Here is a 20,892-nt window from a genome sequence, read left to right as displayed (position 1 = left end):
CTATGGACTGCTTCTGTTGCTAAGATCACTTCCTGAGGCCTGGCCAAACTGAGTCCTTTTGTGAGTTTCTATGACACTGCTGTTTTATTACAAACAATAACCCTAGCATGAGTGAACCCTGGTTTCCTGTAATAAATTGGCCGGTTATATATTCCAGGAAGCCCTTTTAATGTTATTGGGGAGGCATCTGGAAGAAATCAACACTGTAACTTCTCTAAGAGCATCAGCAAGTGCAATGTTTACACCACTGTTTCAAAGCATGGGTGGGTGGTGGAGGGCAAAGTTACTTGAGATGAGGTTCCTTTGAGAGTGAGAGCGCGTTATGGTGAGCTCTTATGCGATAACTTGTCCTTCTAGAAAAAACAATTTTATCATCACAAATGTAGCTTCAGAAAGAAAAGTTACAAGACATCTCATTTGAAAATGGAGGGTGTGGCCAAAGGCTAGGACGAGGGTAAGGCTCTTGACTTGCATGTAGCTGAGTTCAATCCCCGACACCCCATATGGTCCCGCAAGTCTATCAGGAATGATCCCTGAGTGCAGGCCCGAAACAATCCCTGAACTGGGTTTGCTGGGTATGGCCCCAAAACAACAACAAAAAAATTTTAAGAAAAAGAAAATTACTGTAAGAGATGATATAACATTGTCTGAAGATCATATGGGATGCCAGAGACCAAACTCAACTTGAGTTTGTATGCAAGGCAAACACCTTATCTGCTGTACTATGACTCCAATCCCTACATCCTCTATTCTTACTCATATGGCAGTGAACTCTCTAGGCTAAGTTTTGGTCCATTTGTGACCCATGGCCAGCAAAAAGGTTAGAGGCAAAAAGTGCTCCCGAAACTGATGTAGGACTCAATGTGAAAGTCTATCTTGAGAAAAGTCATTAAAACCCCTGACCTAAAATTTCACATACCTCTTCTCTCATCCTATGCATTCAGTGATTGTCTACATTAAACTATTCATGTTTCTGGAAAGTATCATGTTAAGTAAATGAGTCCGAAAGAGAGGGACAGGTGGACCCTCTGCGCCTAAGACTTTGATTCCAGAGACCTAACACATTCAGGCATCCAGCGCAGCTTCTAATAGCAATGCACTGGGACTGCGAACTGGGCTGCAACTCTGTGCTGCCCGGGGGTGGATCTTCCCTCCCCACCCTGTCTCCCTGCACGGAAAACGGTGGCAGCTGTGGCACCCACATGGCAGGTGCCATCTTCTAAGACTCCTAACCCAGAGGTATTCCATTTTTACACTTGGGGCTCCTAGGGAATCATGGGAAGTGGGTGTAACTGGCACGCCCTCGGCACAGATAAATTCGGAGCTGCTGAGAGTGAAACGGACCCTCTGCGCCTAAAGACTTTGATTCCAGAGACTTCTTACAGCAATGCACTGGGACTATAAGCTGGGCTGTGCAATTTCTGGCAGAATTTTCCCTGGACTTTATACAGAAATCCAAAACCGCGCGGACGAGGCAGCATCCGCACAACTTAACATCTATAATTGTCAACAATGTGAAAGGGTTCCTTTTGAACAGGTCTGACTTGGGGGGGAAATTCCAAATAATAACAATGAGTGTTTGTTGAAATATTGAAGGTTATTAATGTAACAGCCACCTCTCTGGACTGTGAACTAAGCAAAAGCCCCACGCTGGCCAAGAAGAGGAAATATCCCTCTTTCCAGGTTGTTTCCCATTTTCAGGGAGAAACGTGGCGTGGCGTACACCATACTATGAGGCACGGGAAGGGGGATGAGGGGGAAAAAAAAAAGGAAAAAAAAAAGAGAGTTATGTACTTGGAGCAGTGGGGCGACATATCTCTTCATTCTCAGCAATGGAAAACTAATTATCAAATGCTTCCTTGGTAGTAGGGCTGTCTTTCTTGAGTGGAAACTCCAACAATAGTGAGTTTTGTGTTGAAATATGGAACGTAATCAAGGTAAAGAGAAAATGAAGTGAAATTCATCAGTTATACAGTCGGGGGTGGGGAGGTGGGGGCGGGGGGGTATACTGGGGTTTTTGGTGGTGGAATATGGGCACTGGTGAAGGGATGGTTGTTTGAATATTGTATAACTGAGACATAAACCTGAGAACTTTGTAACTTTCCATATGGTGATTCAATAAAAAGTTAAAAAAAAAAAGAGAGAGGGACAGGCATAGAAAGATCGCACTCATCTGTGGAATATAAAGTAACAGAGTGGGAGACTAACACCCAAGAGTAGCAGAGACAAGGACCAGGAGGCCTGTTCTACAGCTTGGAAACCAGCCTCACATGCTGGAGGAAAAGGCAGCTCAGATAGAGAAGGGAACACCAAGTAAAGGATGTCGGGAGAACCCATTCGGGTTGGAAGATGCGTGCCAAAAGTAGACTACAGACCGAAATGATGGCCGCTCAAAACCTCTATTGTAAACCACAACACCCAAAAGGAGAGAGAGAAAAAAAGGGAATGCCCTGCCACAGAGGCGGGGGGGGTGGGGGGAGGATGGGATGGGGGTAGTGGGAGGGATGCTGGGACCATTGGTGATGGAAAATGGGCACTGGTAGAGGGATGGGTACTCGATCACTGTATGACTAAAACGAAAATATGAAAGTTTATAAGCCTATAACTCTACCTCATGGCGATTCACTAATAAAAAATAAAGTATTCATGTTCCCAAGGCCCAAATGGCAGGACAACATATGTGGGCATCCAATGTCGAGTGCACCCATGCACCCAATGTGCATGCAGTCACAAGTAAGCACTCAGCATAATGAAAGTGCCAGGCAGTGTAGAGTACTGGGTTCAGGTCAAATGGATAAGTATGAGTTGAGGGTAGGCCACTCAAGTTGTAACTTGTCCTAGACCTCATTGTTTATCCTGAAAGGAACTCAGCACCCAACCTGCCTACCCCATAGGTTCACTGTGGGAGGCCAATCAGCTGGACTCAGCAGAACACACTTGGCCCTTGGCCATAGATGAGCACAGTATTATTCAGGTCCTCCTACAGGCAATTTTTTTTTTCAACAGAGTTGTTCTCGCTTCTATCACCAGAGCTCACACCCAGATTCAATTAAATATATGAAAATCTTTTCTCTTATAAATACTTTTAATTTGGCATTGCTGATTGGGATATGAGACTAAAAGAGCCAGGCTGATTTCTGCACAGCTATTTAAACCAATGTGTTTAAGGCACATTGTTTAAGGCAATGTGTCTGAGTCTTACCAAACATAAAAGTTTAGATTCATCACTGACACAGGAAAAAAATTAAACATGGGTAGGTTAACAACTAAAACATAGTAGCAGGGAGACGGTATTTCAGAAACTCATTCCACATTTGTCAAAAGTATTTTATTTTTTTAAAAAAAGGTATTTAATCAGAAAGTCTGATTAAATTCAATATTAACTTAAATTCTGAAAAAAAAAATATTGAGGGAAAGCCAACAGGTGCATCAGACAAAAGCAAGCACAGCTGCTGACAAGTCTTTGGCGGCAAGTGAGTTGCGTACGTATGCAAGCTGCCCTAATGATGATCAGGTCCGTGTTTTGTTTTTCAAAAACAGGTTTCAAAATACACCAAAGAAACCTTACAGATACCACCTCCAACAGTACAAAAATGAAATGTGAAGATAGAGGAAAAGCCAAGTATTACACTGAACATGAATAATTTATAAAATAAGCCTTTCAATCCGAAGATACTGGTATGGAGAGTCCCCAGATACAATAAGAGATGTAAACCAGAGCTAACAGCAAAACCCGAAACACCTTCCCAATGGCCAAGCTACAAAATGACAGCTTACGACACCACTGACATGCTGCTTGTGTCGTTTTTCTTCGGGTTTCATAAATTAGGCTAAACCTTTTCTACTCAGTTGCCACTGATTCTTTGTCTTTTCCCCAATTTTCTCTGGCAACATTTTTTTCCTTTGGTTTGGTCAGTTGAACTCAAAAAGTTTTAAAACCGAAAATGAGTATCAACTCTGATTGGAACAGCACTTGGGAAACGCAATCCTCAAAAAGGCTAAACTGTACTGGAAGTGGCTTGACACGGTTTCGCATCCCTGGGCAGCCTGACCCTATTGTCCCCATGTGAATCACTAGGCTTCTGGCTTCTCTGGCGAGAAAATGAGGCAGCACAATACTGGCAGCCTCCAGGTGAGGTACTACAGAGCTGTATGTGCAAACACCCACCCTCTTAAGCTCTCAATAAATACAAAGCATTTATTTTAAACCATCTCAGTAGAATAAATAAAAAATATTGCATTCCTAATCGCCTGCTTTGCTTCTCAACCGTCCGCGAGTGCTGTTCACAAGGCAAAACGCACAACAGTTAATTAGTCGCCACTCCACGCTCCTTAGGCTTCAGTACTTCCCGTTCTTCAAGCCTCAGCACTTTTTTTGCAGCAATAATGGTGTTTTTCATTAGCATTGCCACTGTCATGGGACCAACACCTCCAGGGACTGGGGTAATATAACCAGCTTTCTTCCTGACGCCTATAAAGAAGCAAAAGATACAAAGGAATATGATATGAATTTGAACATATAGAAGCATTTGAAGAAAATCAGTAACATGCACAAGCCCCTTTTGGAAGCTAAGACTCATATGAAAAAGCACATAGGCATTATTCAAGAGTAAGATTTTCTTCATCTGCCACACAAGCGAGGTGGGGGTAGGGATGGGAGGGGAGGTATGCTGGGGTTCTTGGTGGTGGAACATGTGCACTAGTGAAGGGATGGGTGTTTGATCATTGTATGACTGCGACTTGATCCTGAAAGCCCTGTAACTGTTCTCACGATGATTCAATTAAAAAAAAAAAAAGAGTAAGATTTTCTTTTGCTGGGGCTGGAGTGATAGTATGGCGGGTAGGGAGTTTGCCTTGCATGGTTTTCTGGGTTCAATCCCCAGCATCCCATATAGCCCCCCCAAGCACCGTCAGGAGTAATTCCTGTGTGCAGAGCCAGGAGTAACTCCTGAGCACTGCCGGGTGTTAACCACAAAAACTGGGGAAAAAAGATTTTTTCTGGGGGGAAGGGGCTTGGGACCACACCAGCAATGGTCAAAGCTTATTCTTGGCTCTACACTCAGGAATTACTCCCCTCCCAGTGGTGTTTATGGGACCATATGGAATGCTGGGGACCAAAACAAGACCAGCCACTTGCAAGACAAAAGCCCTACCCTCCGTATTATCACTGCCTACTCTCTGTACTATCACTCCAGTCCCTCATCACCGTAAGGGAAAAAGAGAAATGCCTTAGATACTTGGCTTGAGTCACACTCTTTCAATACAAATAGAAAGCTAGAAATAAGACTATGGGCAAAAGATTCAGATAGTCATGATAATCCTTGAGAACAAGAGGGAAAAAAACTATTAGCATATTACATAATTTCACAACTATGGCTTTTACCTGGATCATTTAACCATTCCAGTAGTAATGGCAGTTTTATTATTTGGCATAGTATATTCCTGGTTGTGATCTCTCTTCTTATTCTGAAAATAAGAACCCTATACAACTTTTTTGGGGGTCACACCTGGCAATGCTCAAGGGTTACTCCTGGCTAATGCACTCAGGAATCACTCCTGGCGGTGCTCAGGGGACCATACAGGATGCTGGGAATTGAACTTGGGTTGGCCGCATGCAAGGCAAACACCCTACCAGCTATGCTATAGCTCCAGCCCCTACAACTTTTAAGTTCAATAATTAGGAAAATCACATCATTAAATTTGAAAAATTATGGAAAGCCCTAAGATTAATTTATTAAATAACCTTAAGGAAAAATAATTCCCTGAAAAGTAAATCTCTTCTCTCTAAAATTTTTATAATACAAACACCTACAGTAACTCAAGAATGGTTGTAACTTTTTCAAAGATCTCTCTTGGGGCCAGAGATTAACTACAGCAGGCAAAGCACTTGTTTTATGCACAGCCAACCCAGGATCCATCACCATCAACCCCGTATGGTCACCCAAGTCTGCAAGGATGACCCCTGAGCATAAAACCAGAAGCACTGCTGGGTATAGCAAAAAGAAAAGAAACGAAAAAATTTTTTTCTCTTGGACCGGGAGCTAACTCAAAGGGCTAGTGTATCTACTTTGCCTGCCAAAGGCCCGGGTTTAGGCCCCCAAGCCAAAAACACAAACAACAACAACAAAACAGAAGCCCAGGTTTAATCCCTGACTCTTTATGTACCCGAACCACTTCCAGAAGCAACTTTAATAAGCATGGAGTCAGGTGTAGGCACAAAACAACAAAAAAAACCCGATTTATCTTAATTCTTTGAAAAGGATTTAACAAGTTACCTGCACAGTGACATAACTCGAAAAGTTAGGGAAAAAGTAAATAATCTACCCTAAACATCCATTTAAGCTAGTATTTACTAAGTTTATATATTTTAAAAAATAAATTCCATTCACCTTCAAAATCCACATCTCCGACCAACTTGGGTTTAGCAGTGACGGGATCTAGAACTCTGTTGATTCCCACATCAATGACAGCAGCTCCTTCCTTAATCATATCTGCTGTGATGAGATTGGGAATGCCTGGAAAGAGACAGGAATGGGCGATTTAGTACTGGAGAGTAGATGCCGGGAGGGTGGAGTCCAACTGAGCAAACAGGAAGAACTTGCTCCACCTGAAACTCTGACAAACAAAGCAAAGAAAGCGTGCACTAGAACAGGAGCACCAGATGGACTGGAGAGAGAGACACCTGCCACCTTTGCCAGCGAAGCCCCTTGGGACTGGGGGACAGAGTACAGCGGGTAAGGAAGCTGCCTTGCATGTGGCCCACCCAGGTTTGATCGATTCATTCCCCAGTCCAAGACTGATCCCACAACTGGATATCCCACAGTATCCCCCAAGCCACTAGGCATAATCCCTGAATGCAGAGTCAGGAGTAACCCAAGATCGTGGGTGTGGCCCCAAACAATAAACAAAAACAAAGCAAAACAACAACACTGAAATGCACCCCCCCAAAAAAAGAAAGGAATAAAATAAATAAAAATCAAAGATAAAGAATCCTAGGGGGCTGGAGTGATAGCACAACGGGTAGGGCGTTTGCCTTGCATGCAGTCGACCCGGGTTCGAATCCCAGCATCCTATATAGGTCCCCTGAGCCCCGCCAGGGGTGATTCCTGAGTGCATGAGCCAGGAGTGACCCCTGTGCATCGCCAGGTGTGACCCAAAAAGAAAAAAAAAATCCTAATAGCATCAAGGCAGAGAGTCTCTTGCCCCCTCGCCTGGCTATCTTCCCCAAGGCCCCTCGGAGGGGGTGGGCTTCAGTTTCCCTCCCCGCCCCAAGCAGAGCTCCCATGGCCAAAGACCTCCGGAACCCATCCACAGCCATGCTCAAGGCCCCTCTCCACACGTTCGGACGAGCCTCACGCATGAAGGTACCGGCAGAGGAACCCAGGTGTGTGGGACCCAGGGCTATGAAGGAGGAAGGCAGGCCAAGCTGATCAGCTGATCAGGTGATCTGTTGCCGTTTATTCCATCTCTCTCGTTTCTCTCCCAAACTCTCCACAACTGTCTCTCACGCCGGCCACAACTCTCTCCAACTCCATCCTTCTACTCTCTCTACCTCCCTCGGCAGCTCTCTTCACCTCTTACTTTCTCCCCAATTCTGCCTGCAGCAACCCTCTCTCCAACCCTCTCTCTAACCCGCAAGTCCAGCTCTCCCTCTCCTGCCCCTGCTCAGCTCCCAGCAACTCTGTCAACCCCCTCTTCTCTCCTCTCCAATCTCGCCTCCCAAACCACACCTCCCCCAGGGAAGGGCAATCAACATGTTTATCAAGCCTTCCTGACCACCTGCAGCCCAGGAGGGCAAACAGCACTTATGGTGTGTTTCTCCACTCCCGCTCCTTAATTAACATCTTAATTCTACTTCTTAATACTTGCCATTCTGTATGGACACAGTAATAGGCGCATTTAGGCTTGTAGGGTGACTCTCCTGGGGACATCTTGCCACAGACTCAGACTACAGTGCTCAGGCAAGATTAATTATTCCTAACCCTAGCAGGGTCCGAATCTAATTATTGCTTTTTGGATCATGACAGAATTTGTCCATGACCATGCTCTTAACTTACAGTTAAGTATTATGGCACTTTGGTCTGGCCCAATTCAATGCCAGGGTAGCTCACGGCTTGCCCTGGGGTCCATCCAGTCCCTCGTCGGGACCCTGCTTTGGGGGATCTAGGAAGGAAGGGCAACTGAGGCTTGAGAGAGCAGAGGTCCAGGAGGTAATAGTATCTGGAATCAATGAACTCCCAAGTTACGAAAGCACCTCTTTTCAGCTATCTTCCTGTGTCCATACAAAAGGTAATTGCTCTGAAATGCAAAGGACATTAAGGAGAACAGAAAAACAGTATTTACAAGTCAGCAGAGTATGATCAGGAGGCAAAGGAAATTGACAGGTTGGAGGAGCAATCAACAAATCCAAGCTCCCTGGGTGAGGGAGGAAGAGCAAATGTTATCCTACAACCAATGTTATCCTACAACGCACAGCATCACTTCCTGAGTGGTGAATGGAATTACAGTGAGTTAAGTAAATTCTATGAGGTGTCCTAGCTCTATCGCGCTGATACTCGGCATCCCCTTCCAGGTTTTCTTACCTGCAGCAGAGACCACAATATCTGCAAGAATTGTATGCTTCTTCAGCTGTTCTTTGGGGGTGTATCGATGAGATATTGTAACGGTGGCATCACCTATGGGTTAAAAAAAACAGTTACCCTGATTCCTGAGTCACAGCTAGACTGGATTCCATCTCAACTGGACAAACTGCTGCAGGAATTCAAAATGTCAAAAAAAGGGGCTGGAGCAATAGCACATCGGGTAGGGCGTTTGCCTTGCACGCAGCCGACCCGGGTTCTAATCCCAGCATCCCATATGGTCCCCTGAGCACCGCCAGGGGTAATTCCTGAGTGAAGAGCCAGGAGTAACTCCTGTGCATCGCCGGGTGTGACCCAAAAACCAAAAAAAAAAAAAAAAAAAAAAAAGTCAAAAAAAGTAATAGACTTAGTTCATGTGCCATATTTTCTGGGCATATAACATTTATCTTTTAAAAACCAGGGGCTGGAGCGATAGCACAGCGGGTAGGGCATTTGCCTTGCACGCGGCCGACCCGGGTTCAATTGCCAGCATCCAATATGGTCCCCTGAGCACCGCCAGGAGTAATTCCTGAGTGCATGAGCCAGGAGTAACCCCTGTGCATCACTGGGTGTGACCCAAAAAGCAAAAAATAAATTAAAAAAAATTAAAAAATAAAAACCAAATACCTCTGAGAGATCTTGGCACACTGGTGGTGGGCATGGTGTAGCAAAACTGCAAGTACATAACCATAATGTTGATAGTGCCCTACATCTGGAAGACTGCTTCATGAGCGGAGGGGAGAAGGCAGATAGAGAAAGGATCACTAAGAAAATGATGGCTGGAGAAATCAGTCGGGATGGGAGATGTGTGCCGAAAGTAGATAATGGACCAAACATGATGACCTCTCAGTGTCTGAGTTGCAAGACGTAATGCCCAAAAGCAGAGAGAGTATAGGGAATACTGTCTACAATACCGGGGATATTGGTAGTGGGGAATGTGCACTGGTGGAGGGATGGGTGTTTGATCATTGTGTGATTATAACCCAAACATGAAAGCTTGTAACTATCTCACAGTGATTCAATAAAATTAAAAAAAAAAAAAAAACTTTTAAAATTTTTGTTTTGTTGCTACACCTGGCAGTGCTCAAGGGACCACAGATATGGGTTACTGGGGATAGAATCAGGGCTGGCTGCAGGCACAGCAAACACCCTATCTGCTATACAATTGCTCCAGCCCTCTACTGCAAAAAAAACTTTAAATGGGGTGAGAGTGACTACACAGTGAATAGTGTTTGCCTTGCATGCAGCCAACTAAGGTTTGATCCTAGGCACCCCATATGGTTCTCCTGAGCCCACCAGAAGTTAGCCCTAACCTCTGCCAAGTGTGGCCCAAAAGCAAGCAAACAAAAAATTTTTTTCGATACAAGAAATAAGGATAATGGTACAAGATCTTTTGTGCTTTGGTTATAGTGGAGGTGAGTAACTTTTTATACAAAAACATATGAACACTGACACTACTGTAACCTCAAATACAATTTAAAATTTTTTAAAAAATAAATAAAAATTATTTATTTTTAATAAATTTTATTTAAATAAATTTTATTTATTCAGGGGGCTGGAGCAATAACACAGCAGGTAGGGCGTTTGCCTTGCACGTGGCCGACCCGGGTTCGATTCCCAGCATCCCATATGGTCCCCTGAGCACTGCCAGGGGTGATTCCTGAGTGCAGAGCCAGGAGTAACCTCTGTGCATTGCCGGGTGTAACCCAAAAAGCAAAAAAAAAAAAAAATTATTTATTTAAATAAAATAAAGTTTTATTTATAAAGGTCAGTTCTTGGACCTTTTACTGACGGACCCTAATTCTATCTTTCATAGTCATATAAACTAATTACATTCCTTATCCCCTACTCAACAGCTTTTTAAGAATTTTCCTTTTCTATGTAAAATTATCACTAGAATTATTAAAGATTTCAAAAATGAAGGCATAGTAAATTGTCTGGAAATACAGAGTTTGCTACCACAATCATATTATAATAATCACATTTGGTAACTCACTTACAAGCTTTTTTTCTCAGACAAATTACAGAACTTGACCTAATGATCCATTACGGCAATATCAATTCAGTCCTTTGCAAAGGTCTAAGATTGTTCTCTACCAAATGACACAGAATAGATTACAACGTTGTTTAAGACAGCTTTTTAGTTCCAGCTATCAAAGCCAAACTGAAACATTTCTAAATACTGATAGCCCTCCTTACACTCAAACCTCAAACTTACTTCTATGTGTACTCATTTCTATTATTCTATAAGTAAGTATACATAAACTCTCAGGTGATACTGAATTCATCTGCTAAAGGTTACTCTGCAGGGGCCAAAGTAATAGTATAGCAAGTAGGGTGTTTGCCTTGCATGCAGCTGACCCAGGTTCGATCCCTGGCATCCCATATGGTCCCCTGAGTCCCACCAGGAGTGATTTCTGAGCACTGAGCAAGGAGTAACCCCTGAGCATCACCAGGTGTGACCCCCGAAGCCCCCCCCATACACACACACACACACACACACACACACACACACACACACACGTGTGCACGTGCAAATTTACTCCCCAAACAGCTGCAAACAAAATTGCAAACATAAAATTCAACAAAGTTGGGGCTGGAGAGATAACACAGCAGATAGGGCATTTGCCTCGCACACAGCCAACCGGGGCTCTATTCTCGGGTTTGATTCCCATATGTCTCTGGAACACCGCCAGGGGTGATTCCTGAGTGTAGAGCCAGGAGTAACCCCTGTGCATCATGGGTGTGAGGGCCCCCCTCAAAAAAAAAGAAAAAAAATTTAACAAAGTTAATTGTTCTAAACATTAACAGGGCAGCCCTAAAGGTTCTCCTATAAGGGAAAAGACAATCCGCTTAAAATATAGTAATAATAAATCAGTTTAAAAAAATAAAAGCAATTTCCTTACCTCCAGGTCGCTCATGTGCCCCATCTGTGTGCAGTAACATTGCAATGGGCATGCCAACATTTTTGGATCTTCCAGCCACAACCACATTCTTCCCTAAGGTTGGAATGCCTGTGAGGAAAAGAATTCTATGTATGTATATGTACATGTGTGTATTTGTTTTATGAGTAGCACCAGACGGTTTTAGTATGAGCACCCAAGGGAAAGCAAGGTTGGTAGCCTGGAATGTGAATCTGATTTAGATGACGCCCAACAGTCAGGAAGCTGACTGCCTCGTCAATCACATAGCAATCATCATCGCTTGCTACCCAGGGTAGACACTAAAGAAAAATGGAGAAGGCACCCTGGGAGCTCCAGAATGCCACAAAATGTGGACTGAGCCACATTTAAAGCTCAGTTTCCCTCACTGAAGCTGTGGGATTAAATGGTAGCAAACAGTCTCACAGGCTAAGAGAGAAGAGTTGGAGGATCATAACGAGAGATCATGGGAATGGGGGTTTCTACTCAGCCACGGTATCCAGTTTTGCCATTTTTTAAGTGCCCCCTCCTATAATAGGAACATACAATTAAGGGCTAGACCTACCAGTTCGCTTAATTATTTCCCACACGCCCCATGGGGTAGCTGGTAACATGGAATACTGGTCCAAACACATTCGTCCTACGTTGATGACGTGAAAGCCATCGACATCCTTGTCCGGAGAAACAGCATTGCAGATCTTTCTCTCATCAATGTGCTCTGTCACAGAAATCACAGGCCATAAATCAGTGCTGTGCAGTTGGTAGCCTGAACCTTATCAAATCCTCCTCTACCCTTCCTCAACGTGCAAGTGATTTCTATGCAGAGAACACCTAGCAAACAAAACCAAATGCCCACACCAAAGCCAATGACCTCTTGAACTAGTTCTCTCCCTGCCCTTTCTGTCATGGGACAGTGAGATCAGGGATCTTGATCTCAAATACAGGATGGAGGAGTACTGGATATTCTGAATAGGTCCCTCTCAGATCTAGGAAAATAGTCACGCTCCTGAGTTTACTTCCCGTTTAAGACATATCCACCCAGGAAACCAGTTCACAAATAACCAACTCTTCCCACTTCTCAGAAATCATTTCTCTCCCCCTCACCCCCATTCCCTTTCGTTTGTTGTTGGCATTGCTGTGAAGACTGGTGTTTGCCTGTGGTTGTGCCATTATCACATTTGGTCTCCCTGCTTGCCGGGGGGGGGGTGGGGGTGGGGGTCACATACTTAGTTGTGGACTTGGGGACCACCACCTATACAACCATCCACAACCTCACGCATGGGAGGCAGACACTCTGCCATGAAGACGCCCCATTTCTGGGCCCTGTAAAAGCATTTACATGGTGGTACCCAAACCTCACCTGGAAGAGGCAGCTGAACAAGAAGGCCGTCTACATTATCATCATTATTCAGTTTATTAATTAAAATCAATAGTTCCTCTTCTGAAATGGAAGCTGGTTTCAAAATGGTCTCACTGTTGATTCCTAAGAGAAAACATCATGGTTAAAAAAAAAAAAATACAACAGTGAGTGAGCATTTAATGAGCAATGTCTTGGTACTTGTCACAGCCTTCTACCATACCCATCCTGGTAGCTAAAAAAAGTTTAAATAAAATTTGAAATAGCAACTTCCTCAATATATACACTAGAGCAGCGCTGTCCAAGAGTCCCCAGGATAATCCAAGGTCACGGGTGAAATAATGTAAACAGAGGGCCCTGGCACAAGACTAGGGGGAGCCAACTGGTAGGATGGTGGGGTACAGGGGCGCCACAGGAGGAAACAGATTTGAAGGGACCTTCAGTCTGAAAAGAGCTGAGATACACTGTTCTAGAGTAAACTAGTTCGACTCTCTCAACATGTTATTCTATGCAACCCTCATTGACCTTGTTCCGTAGACAAGGAGACTGAGACTCGGCAAAATGAAAACACAAGCCAGTCAGAACTGAAGTCAGGTCTGGCCAGTTCCGGAATGCCTGCACGCCCTCACCACAGCACCACACTACCTCCCAACATCTTAAAAAAAAAAAATCATGGCATATTACTTGCTTGATGTTCTACAGGTTTTGCAGTGAGAATGGCTGGAGAGGCCTCTGTCCTCAATGTCCCCCAGATTAACCACAGGGCTACAGTGCAGTAACACCCCCCAGCTGCCTCTCACCCTCTAGAAGGGAAAGACACCCACTGCTCAGACAGATCAGCAAGGAGAGGCGGCGCTGAACCCAGCAGCTTCTAAGCTACTGGCACGCCAAGTGCAGAGCACAGCAGGAACTAGAACTCAGACTCCCAGACCATTCATTACCCGGACCCCAGCCTTCTGCACTTCAACTCCAGCCACTCCTTGACAACAGGGACAGATTGGCTTTGGAAAGAATTGGTGAAAAAATAAAAAGCAATTTCCCACGGATGGTTCTGGCATGCTGGTGGCGGTGGCTGTGCACAGCTTTGCACACGGAAGCTATTAATACTGTGGCAAAAACAAAACCTGTTTCCCAGAGGCTAATGTCCTTCACCACTTCTGACGTCCTGCCACTGAGATAGCTCAGTCTTTCTCCCTCACAGTCATCAGGCTTTAACTAAATGCTCAAAACATCTCCATCAAAGACTCATTATTGCTTAAGGATACTAACGTAAACTGTGCTCAAAGTAACTGGTCTAACCTTAAGACTAAACTAATGTAGCTAGGGGCTGGAGACAATACAGCGGCTAAGATGCTTGTCTTACATGCGGCCGACCCAGGTTCAATATCCAGCACCCCAGTTGGTCTCCCGAGCACTGCCATGAGTGATCCCGAGCACAGAGTAACCCAAGCATGGCCCAAGTGTGGCCCCAAAACCAAATAAATAGGTTGAACAATGCAGCGTATAATCCAGAAGGCACTCAGGAAACTAACTGCCTCCCTTCTGCCCTGGTCTGTATCAGCCTTCTCAGTAGATACGGTCCAGCTTCCCTGTCAAAGTTCTGAGTGCACGTCACCCACCTCAGCCTCCGCTGCCGCGTTACCCCCCAAGAAAAAGGAATCACAAAACTGCAATCGAGTTCGCCTCCCAGAGCCTGAACCCAGCAGCGGCCTGGCTGTGAGAGAGGAGTGCCACATACCCACATCCTCCGCTGCCCGCGCTTTGTTGAGGACATAGGAGTGACTCGCAGGGTTCTCGCCGACCAGAACCACACTCAGGTGAGGCCGCTTGTTGCCTGAAGCCACCCACTGCTCCACCTCCTGCCGCACTTCCTGCTTGATCTGCTGGGCAAGTTTCCTTCCAGAAATGACAACCGCTTCATTTCTGCAGAAGGCAACAAAGGTACAAAACCCAGTAAGTTCGAATTTGGGGAAAGACTCTACAAAGCAGTGCTATTGAGATACCCAACAGTTGAAAATCAAACTCAAACGCATAGCGTTTACTCTGAAGGACCACCGACAGGATCCGGACAGCAAATCTGTGTCCAGCCACATGTTTAGGAGGATAAAAATTGACTGAAAGTGTTACTGCTGGTAACCTAAGACTCAAAGAGCTTACTTGATGCTGGCATAATACATAGGTGGCTCACATGCGAATGTGGCCTAATTAACACCAAATGCTGCAAGAGCACCAAAGTGAAAAATAACTGAAAGTGCCTAGTGAAGTCTGGTGTCATTCGAATCTACCTTCACTGCTACACCCTCCTGGTCGCTGACAAACAGTTCTATAAGCTAGCATTCAGTCATATTTCAAATCCCATTTCTGGTGCATAAAGGGCTTTCATTTTCATTATGCTTCTAAAATGTACTACGCCTTTCAAACGAAAACAACAGGTTGGGCAAGTCTAATCACAAATGCCTATGCAGCCCCTCCTGGGGAAGGCTTTCCTGATTGACAAGAGGTCAAAAGGGAAACTAGAAAAGGTTCTAGCTTAGGGGCAGAAGTGTGTTCTACCCCGGCACCCCACTGTCCCAGCCCTAGCAAGTCAGCACAGGAGTGTGTGAAGCCAGGGATAATTGCTAGGCTGGCCAGCGATCCAGTTCGTACAAAAATCTTGGTGCGACAGGAACCGGCCACATAGGCTAGAGCCACATCCTTAGCCTGGACAGAGGGCCTGTGGATGGAAGTAGCGGAAGATAGAAGCACAAAAAGAACAGCAGTCATGCTCATGATAGAAGAGAGGATACGGTTCCTGGAGTACAATCAGGATGACCCCTGAGCACAGAGACCGGATCAAGTCCTGAGCAAGGCCAGGTGTATTGAAATTTGAAAAACTGGTCCTGAACAAATCTGTGTCCAACTACATATTTATATATTCAATCAATGAAATTGAAATGGTTAGCATCATTAACCTGGGCTGGATGGAGCGATAGCACCGCGGTAGGGCGTTCGCCTTTCACGCGGCCAACCAGTGTTCAATTCCTTTGCCCCTCTCGGAGAGCCCGGCAAGCTACCGAGAGTATCCCCGCCCACACAGCAGAGCCTGGCAAGCTACCCATGGCGTATTGGACATGCCAAAAACAGTAACAATAAGACTCACAATGAGAGACGTTACTGGTGCCCACTCTAGCAAATTGATGAGAATGGGATGACAGTGACAGTAACAGTGACCATCATTAACCTAAAACTCACAAGTTTACATGGATGCTGGCATGTATCACTGGTGGCTCACTCTTGAATATGAATACAGCTGTGTATTAGCAGTGTCTGCATAGAATGCTGCCAAATGTGAACGAATCGGGCAAAGAAGCCACAGTCCACATTCCATCTTTGGCAAAAACACAGATAAAATAATCCCAAAATACATGAAAATTGCAGACTGCTCAGTTCCACAGTAACATCTGTGAACTTGCACGGCCTAAAGGGAGTGGCTGAGGTTGCAAGACTTAAGTCTGCTTCTAAAACTGCCAGGTAAGAAGAGTACGCAGAAGAAATCACAGGGCCCCTAGACTTCATCCTGGATTTAAGAATGGGGGATTTGAGGTCCATAAAGAAGGAAGATTTTGACCCCGGCTCTGAAAAAAATCCAAATCTTAAGAACTAAATTAGTTAACACCTATTTAGGAATTAAATGATTTCACAGATGTTTTTAGAAAATTTGTATTAAAATGATGCACTGAAAAAGATTATTTTTATGTACATATAAAAATTATACGTAGCAACTTCCCTAATCAATAGCTTAAAGTAGTGTGGCAATTCTCCATTAAAATTTAGTATCAGGTATATGGGAAAACTTTTGATGAAGGAGATTGGAGAATAGTACAGCAGACAGAGCGTTTGCCTTGCGTGCAGCCAACCCGGGTCCAATTCCCAGCACCTTATATGTTTCCCAGAGCCCACCAGGAGTGATCTCTGAGTACAGAGCCAGGAGCAAGCCCTGAGCATAGCAGATTGTGGCCCCAAAACAAAAAAATTAATGAGGTTATACTAAAGAATGTTATCTTCTGAGTAGTAGAAACAGTAATGAATGAAAAAAGCCAAAGGGGATGGAGTCAACATCTGATAAACACCAGATATTTTGTTATCTTGCTCTCCCTTACCTCGAGGTCATTACAATAGTCCTGTTTTACAGGAAAATGAGGACAACAGAGACCAGACTTAAATCTGCCTCTAAAGTCCACCTTTCCCTCTATGTTTCAGTCTTCTAGGCAAACATTATCTCTTTAACCATAAGGTTTATGTTCCTGAAGTCCCCACACCCTACCCCAAGAAGGAAATCATACAGAATTACATGTGTGTACATTGCATGCCAGGTTCAAACCCATGTCTCACACATAGAAGAAATGAGCTTTTCCAGGAAGAGAACCCTACCAGGAGAATAGAGGATTTTGAAAGATGCTATTGTTTTGTATTTACCATCCAGCAGCAGTAATCAAAGCAATTGTAATATCAAATCATTTATTGCCTTCTAGAAGATTACTTGCCCATTCAGAAGAGCAGAAGCGGGGCACTGTTATTGCCGAGGCAGCAAAACTGCTCTCGCTGTTTTTAAAGGTAGAGGATAGAAGGATGTTGAAGAATCTTTTCAATCAAAGCCACAGGTACAGGTGGCCATAATTCACGAAGAGGGAGAACAGACTGATGGGAGATGGGGCTGCAGAGGCAGGTCTGGGTCGGACTGAGGGGGGAAAAACCTCTGACATTCTTGTCAAGCCTTCCTTTGAAGAATGCATTCATTCGTTTACAGCCTAAAGGCAGGGGCTGCGGTTGCAGGACTTAATGTCCCTAGTTCTAAAACTGCCAAGTAAGAAGAGGTGCACAGGGAGAAATCACAGTGCCCCCAAGACTTCGTCCTGTACCACCTCTGAACTTGCACAGTCTAAAGGGAGCCGCTGCGGTCGCAGGACTGAAGTCTGGTTCTAAAACTGCCAGGTAAGAAGAGGTGCACAGAGGGAAATCACAGGACCCCCAAGACTTTGTCTTGGGATTAAGAATGGGGGTTGAGGTTCAGAAAGAGGATTTTGACATCACACCACACACACACACACACACACACACACACACACACACACACACACATACACTATGAATTCCCTCTTCCCGCGTAATGCCAGGGCCTCAGTGGACTCCGCCTGGCACCCACCCGCGCGGGATGGGCTGCAGCGAGTGCCTCGGGGTCCACAGTTCTTTTTCTCCTCTCGGGAGGGGAAAGGCACGGCGCGGACCACACCCACCTGAAGGAAGAGGAGGGAAGTGGGTACCCGGCAGGCGAGCAAGTGGGCCGGAGGATTTCATCAGACTGCACCAACCCCCGGCGCCGCTAGGGTCCCGGGAAGGGCGCGACATTCGCCAGCCCATCTGGGCGCTCGCCCAAAGCAGTGCTCCTGCACCAAGGCAGCTCCAGGCACCGACAGGCCAAGAGCTGCCCGCAGGCGCTGGCTTGGTAACCTCCGGACATTCCTCAGTGCATCGGGGCGCCCCAGGGCCCGCCTGGCGCCTGGGCTCCGCAGCGTGGGCCAGTCCCGCCGGCAGAATGGCCCCTGGACAATGAGATGCCCCAGGTCGGCTAGAGACCGGCTCCCTCCAAAACGCGGCCTCCGGGTATCAGCCCACCCCGCCGGGCTAACGCCCGGGCCGCGGGCTGCAGCTCATCACCCCGAACCACCTCCCTAGGGAGCCACCCCGGCGCGGGGCGGGGATGCTGAGACCTGCCCCGGCACGCCAGCCGAGCCCGGGCAGGGCCCCCGGTGACCTCGGGGCCCCTCGGCTCTGCCCACGGACCCAGCACCTCGAACCTCTTACCGAAGGGCCGAGCGGTGGAAGGGCTGATAGAAGAGGTGGCATGTCGGCGCGGGCCGGAGCAGCCGAGTGGCCAACGTGGGAAGCAAGGAAGCAGCAGCCATAGCCCGCGCCGGTGCCTGGGCCGGGACAGAAGCGCGCGCGCGGGCCGTGCGGTTATACCGCGACCTCGTGGCAGGCCCCGCCTCCCAACGGTCGCTATTGGCCCCTGCGGCACCTCACTTGCTCTCTATTGGCCTTGCTGCAACTGGAGGAGCCGATTGGTTGTCCTCACTCGGCGTCAGCGAGGTCCCGTGAAGCCCCGCTTGGTAGCTGGAACCCCAGAAGCAGCAGCCTGGACCTCGAGGCGCGCGAATCTCCAATCCACGCACTGATTGGCTGAGCATGGCAAGCCCCCCTGCCAGTCGCAGCTTTTGTCACCTAAGCCCCGCCAAACTGAGAGAGAATTCGTTCTTCCGTTTTTCAAGGTGCTGTGAAAGGGTGGATTAAACACCTGGCAGAAGGCTTCAAAGATAACACAGGGCCGAGAGCATGTTTTACGAGCGGGAGCTGTGGGTTCGATTCCTGGCCCCAGCAGAAATGCAAAATGCCCAGGTCAGTTTGATTGTTTGTTTTTGCTTTTTTGGGTCACACCCAGCGATGCACAGGGTGTGATCTGGAATTACTCCTGGCGGTGCTCAGGGGACGATATGGGATGCTGGGAATCAAACCCGGGTCGGCCGCGTGCAAGGCAAACGCCCTACCCGCTGTGCTATTGCTCCAGCCCCCAGGACAGTTTGAATTCTAGATAAATTTCTTGAGACCGAAGGGATTATACTTTAAAATAAATAAATAAATAAATAAATACACAAATAAATAATTTCTGGGACCAGGCAGATAGTCCAAAAGGCTGAATCGCCTACTTTTCATGAAGAAATCTTATGTTCGGACCCCAGAACCACTGGTCTCCCCCTCCCCCCAGAACCACTGGTCTCCCCCTCGCCCCAAGTGCCCTCAGAAGCAACTCCTGAACATCGAGCCTAGGAATAGCTCCTGAGCACCTCCAGGTGTGACCCCAAGCCCAAAATAACAGTAATAACAGGACTGGAAAGATAGTGCTTGCCTTGCACATGGCCAACTTGGGTTCAATCCCTGGGGTTTTATATGGTCCCCTGAGCACTGCCAGAAGTGATCCCTGACACAGAGCAGAAAGACAGGAGAAAGCCCTGAACACCGCTGAGTATGGCCCAAAAACAAAAAGATTGCCTCTGAATGTCCACTGTAAGTGGCCCCAAATGTTTCATAGACACTAAGGAATAGGCACTACACAAGCAAAATAACATATTTGCTCCAACACAGTGTAGACAAAATAAATTACCCTCACTCTATGCTAGCAGAGCATATAGGAATACTCTATCATTTCCCAGGATGACTTCTTTTTTTTTTTTAATTGAATACAGTTACAAGCTTCCATGTTTAGGTTACAATCACACAATAATCAAACACCCATCCCTCCACCAGTGCACATTCCCCACCACCAATGTCCCCAGTTTACCCCTCCTTTCCCACCCTCCCCCTGCATCCATGGCAGAAAATTTCCCCCATATTCTCTCTGTACTTTGGGGCATTATGGTTTGCACTACAGATACTGAGAGGTCATCACGTTTGGTCCTTTATCTACTTTCAGCACACATCTCCCATCCTGAACGATCCCTTCAACCATTTTACTCTCAGTGATCCCTTCTCTATTCCACCTGCCTTCTCTCCTAGCCCATGAGGCAGGCTTCCAACTATGGGGCAATATTCCTGGTCCTTATGTCTACTGTCCTTGGGTGTCAGTCTCATATTATGTTATTTTATATTCCACAAATGAGTGGAGTCATTCTATGTCTGTTCCTCTCTTACACATTTCACTTAGCATGATACTCTCTATGTCCATCCACTTATAAGCAAATTTCATGACTTCATCTGTCCTAGCAGCTGCATAGTATTCCATTATGTAGAAGCACCAAAGTTTCTTAACCAGTCATCTGTTCTCAGGCACTCGGGTTGTTTCCACATTCTGGCTATTGTGAACAGTGCTGCAATGAACATACAGGTAAAGATGTCATTTCTACTTTGTGCACCCTCGGGATATATTTCCAGAAGTGGTATTGCGGGGTCATATGGGAGCTCAATT

General features: G+C 46.0%; 1 protein-coding gene across 1 annotated transcript; it reads right to left on the bottom strand.

Annotated features, from left to right (window-relative positions):
- Nucleotides 1-3,313: 3,313 nt before the first annotated feature.
- On the bottom strand, nucleotides 3,314-18,922 carry MTHFD2 (methylenetetrahydrofolate dehydrogenase (NADP+ dependent) 2, methenyltetrahydrofolate cyclohydrolase). The gene is made up of 8 exons (XM_004619987.2): nucleotides 18,738-18,922; nucleotides 14,635-14,819; nucleotides 12,900-13,022; nucleotides 12,105-12,257; nucleotides 11,525-11,632; nucleotides 8,583-8,675; nucleotides 6,390-6,515; nucleotides 3,314-4,471 (listed from the first exon to the last, which is right to left on the bottom strand). Exons 1-8 carry the CDS (start codon nucleotides 18,836-18,838, stop codon nucleotides 4,308-4,310), a joined length of 1,053 nt encoding a protein of 350 aa, XP_004620044.2. The 5' UTR covers nucleotides 18,839-18,922; the 3' UTR covers nucleotides 3,314-4,307.
- Between the last annotated feature and the right edge of the window lie 1,970 nt (nucleotides 18,923-20,892).

Source organism: Sorex araneus, chromosome X (genome assembly GCF_027595985.1).
Source record: "Sorex araneus isolate mSorAra2 chromosome X, mSorAra2.pri, whole genome shotgun sequence".
Lineage (NCBI taxonomy): Eukaryota > Metazoa > Chordata > Mammalia > Eulipotyphla > Soricidae > Sorex > Sorex araneus.
Note: the sequence above shows the minus strand (reverse complement) of the source record. Positions and strands in the feature narration are given on the sequence as shown.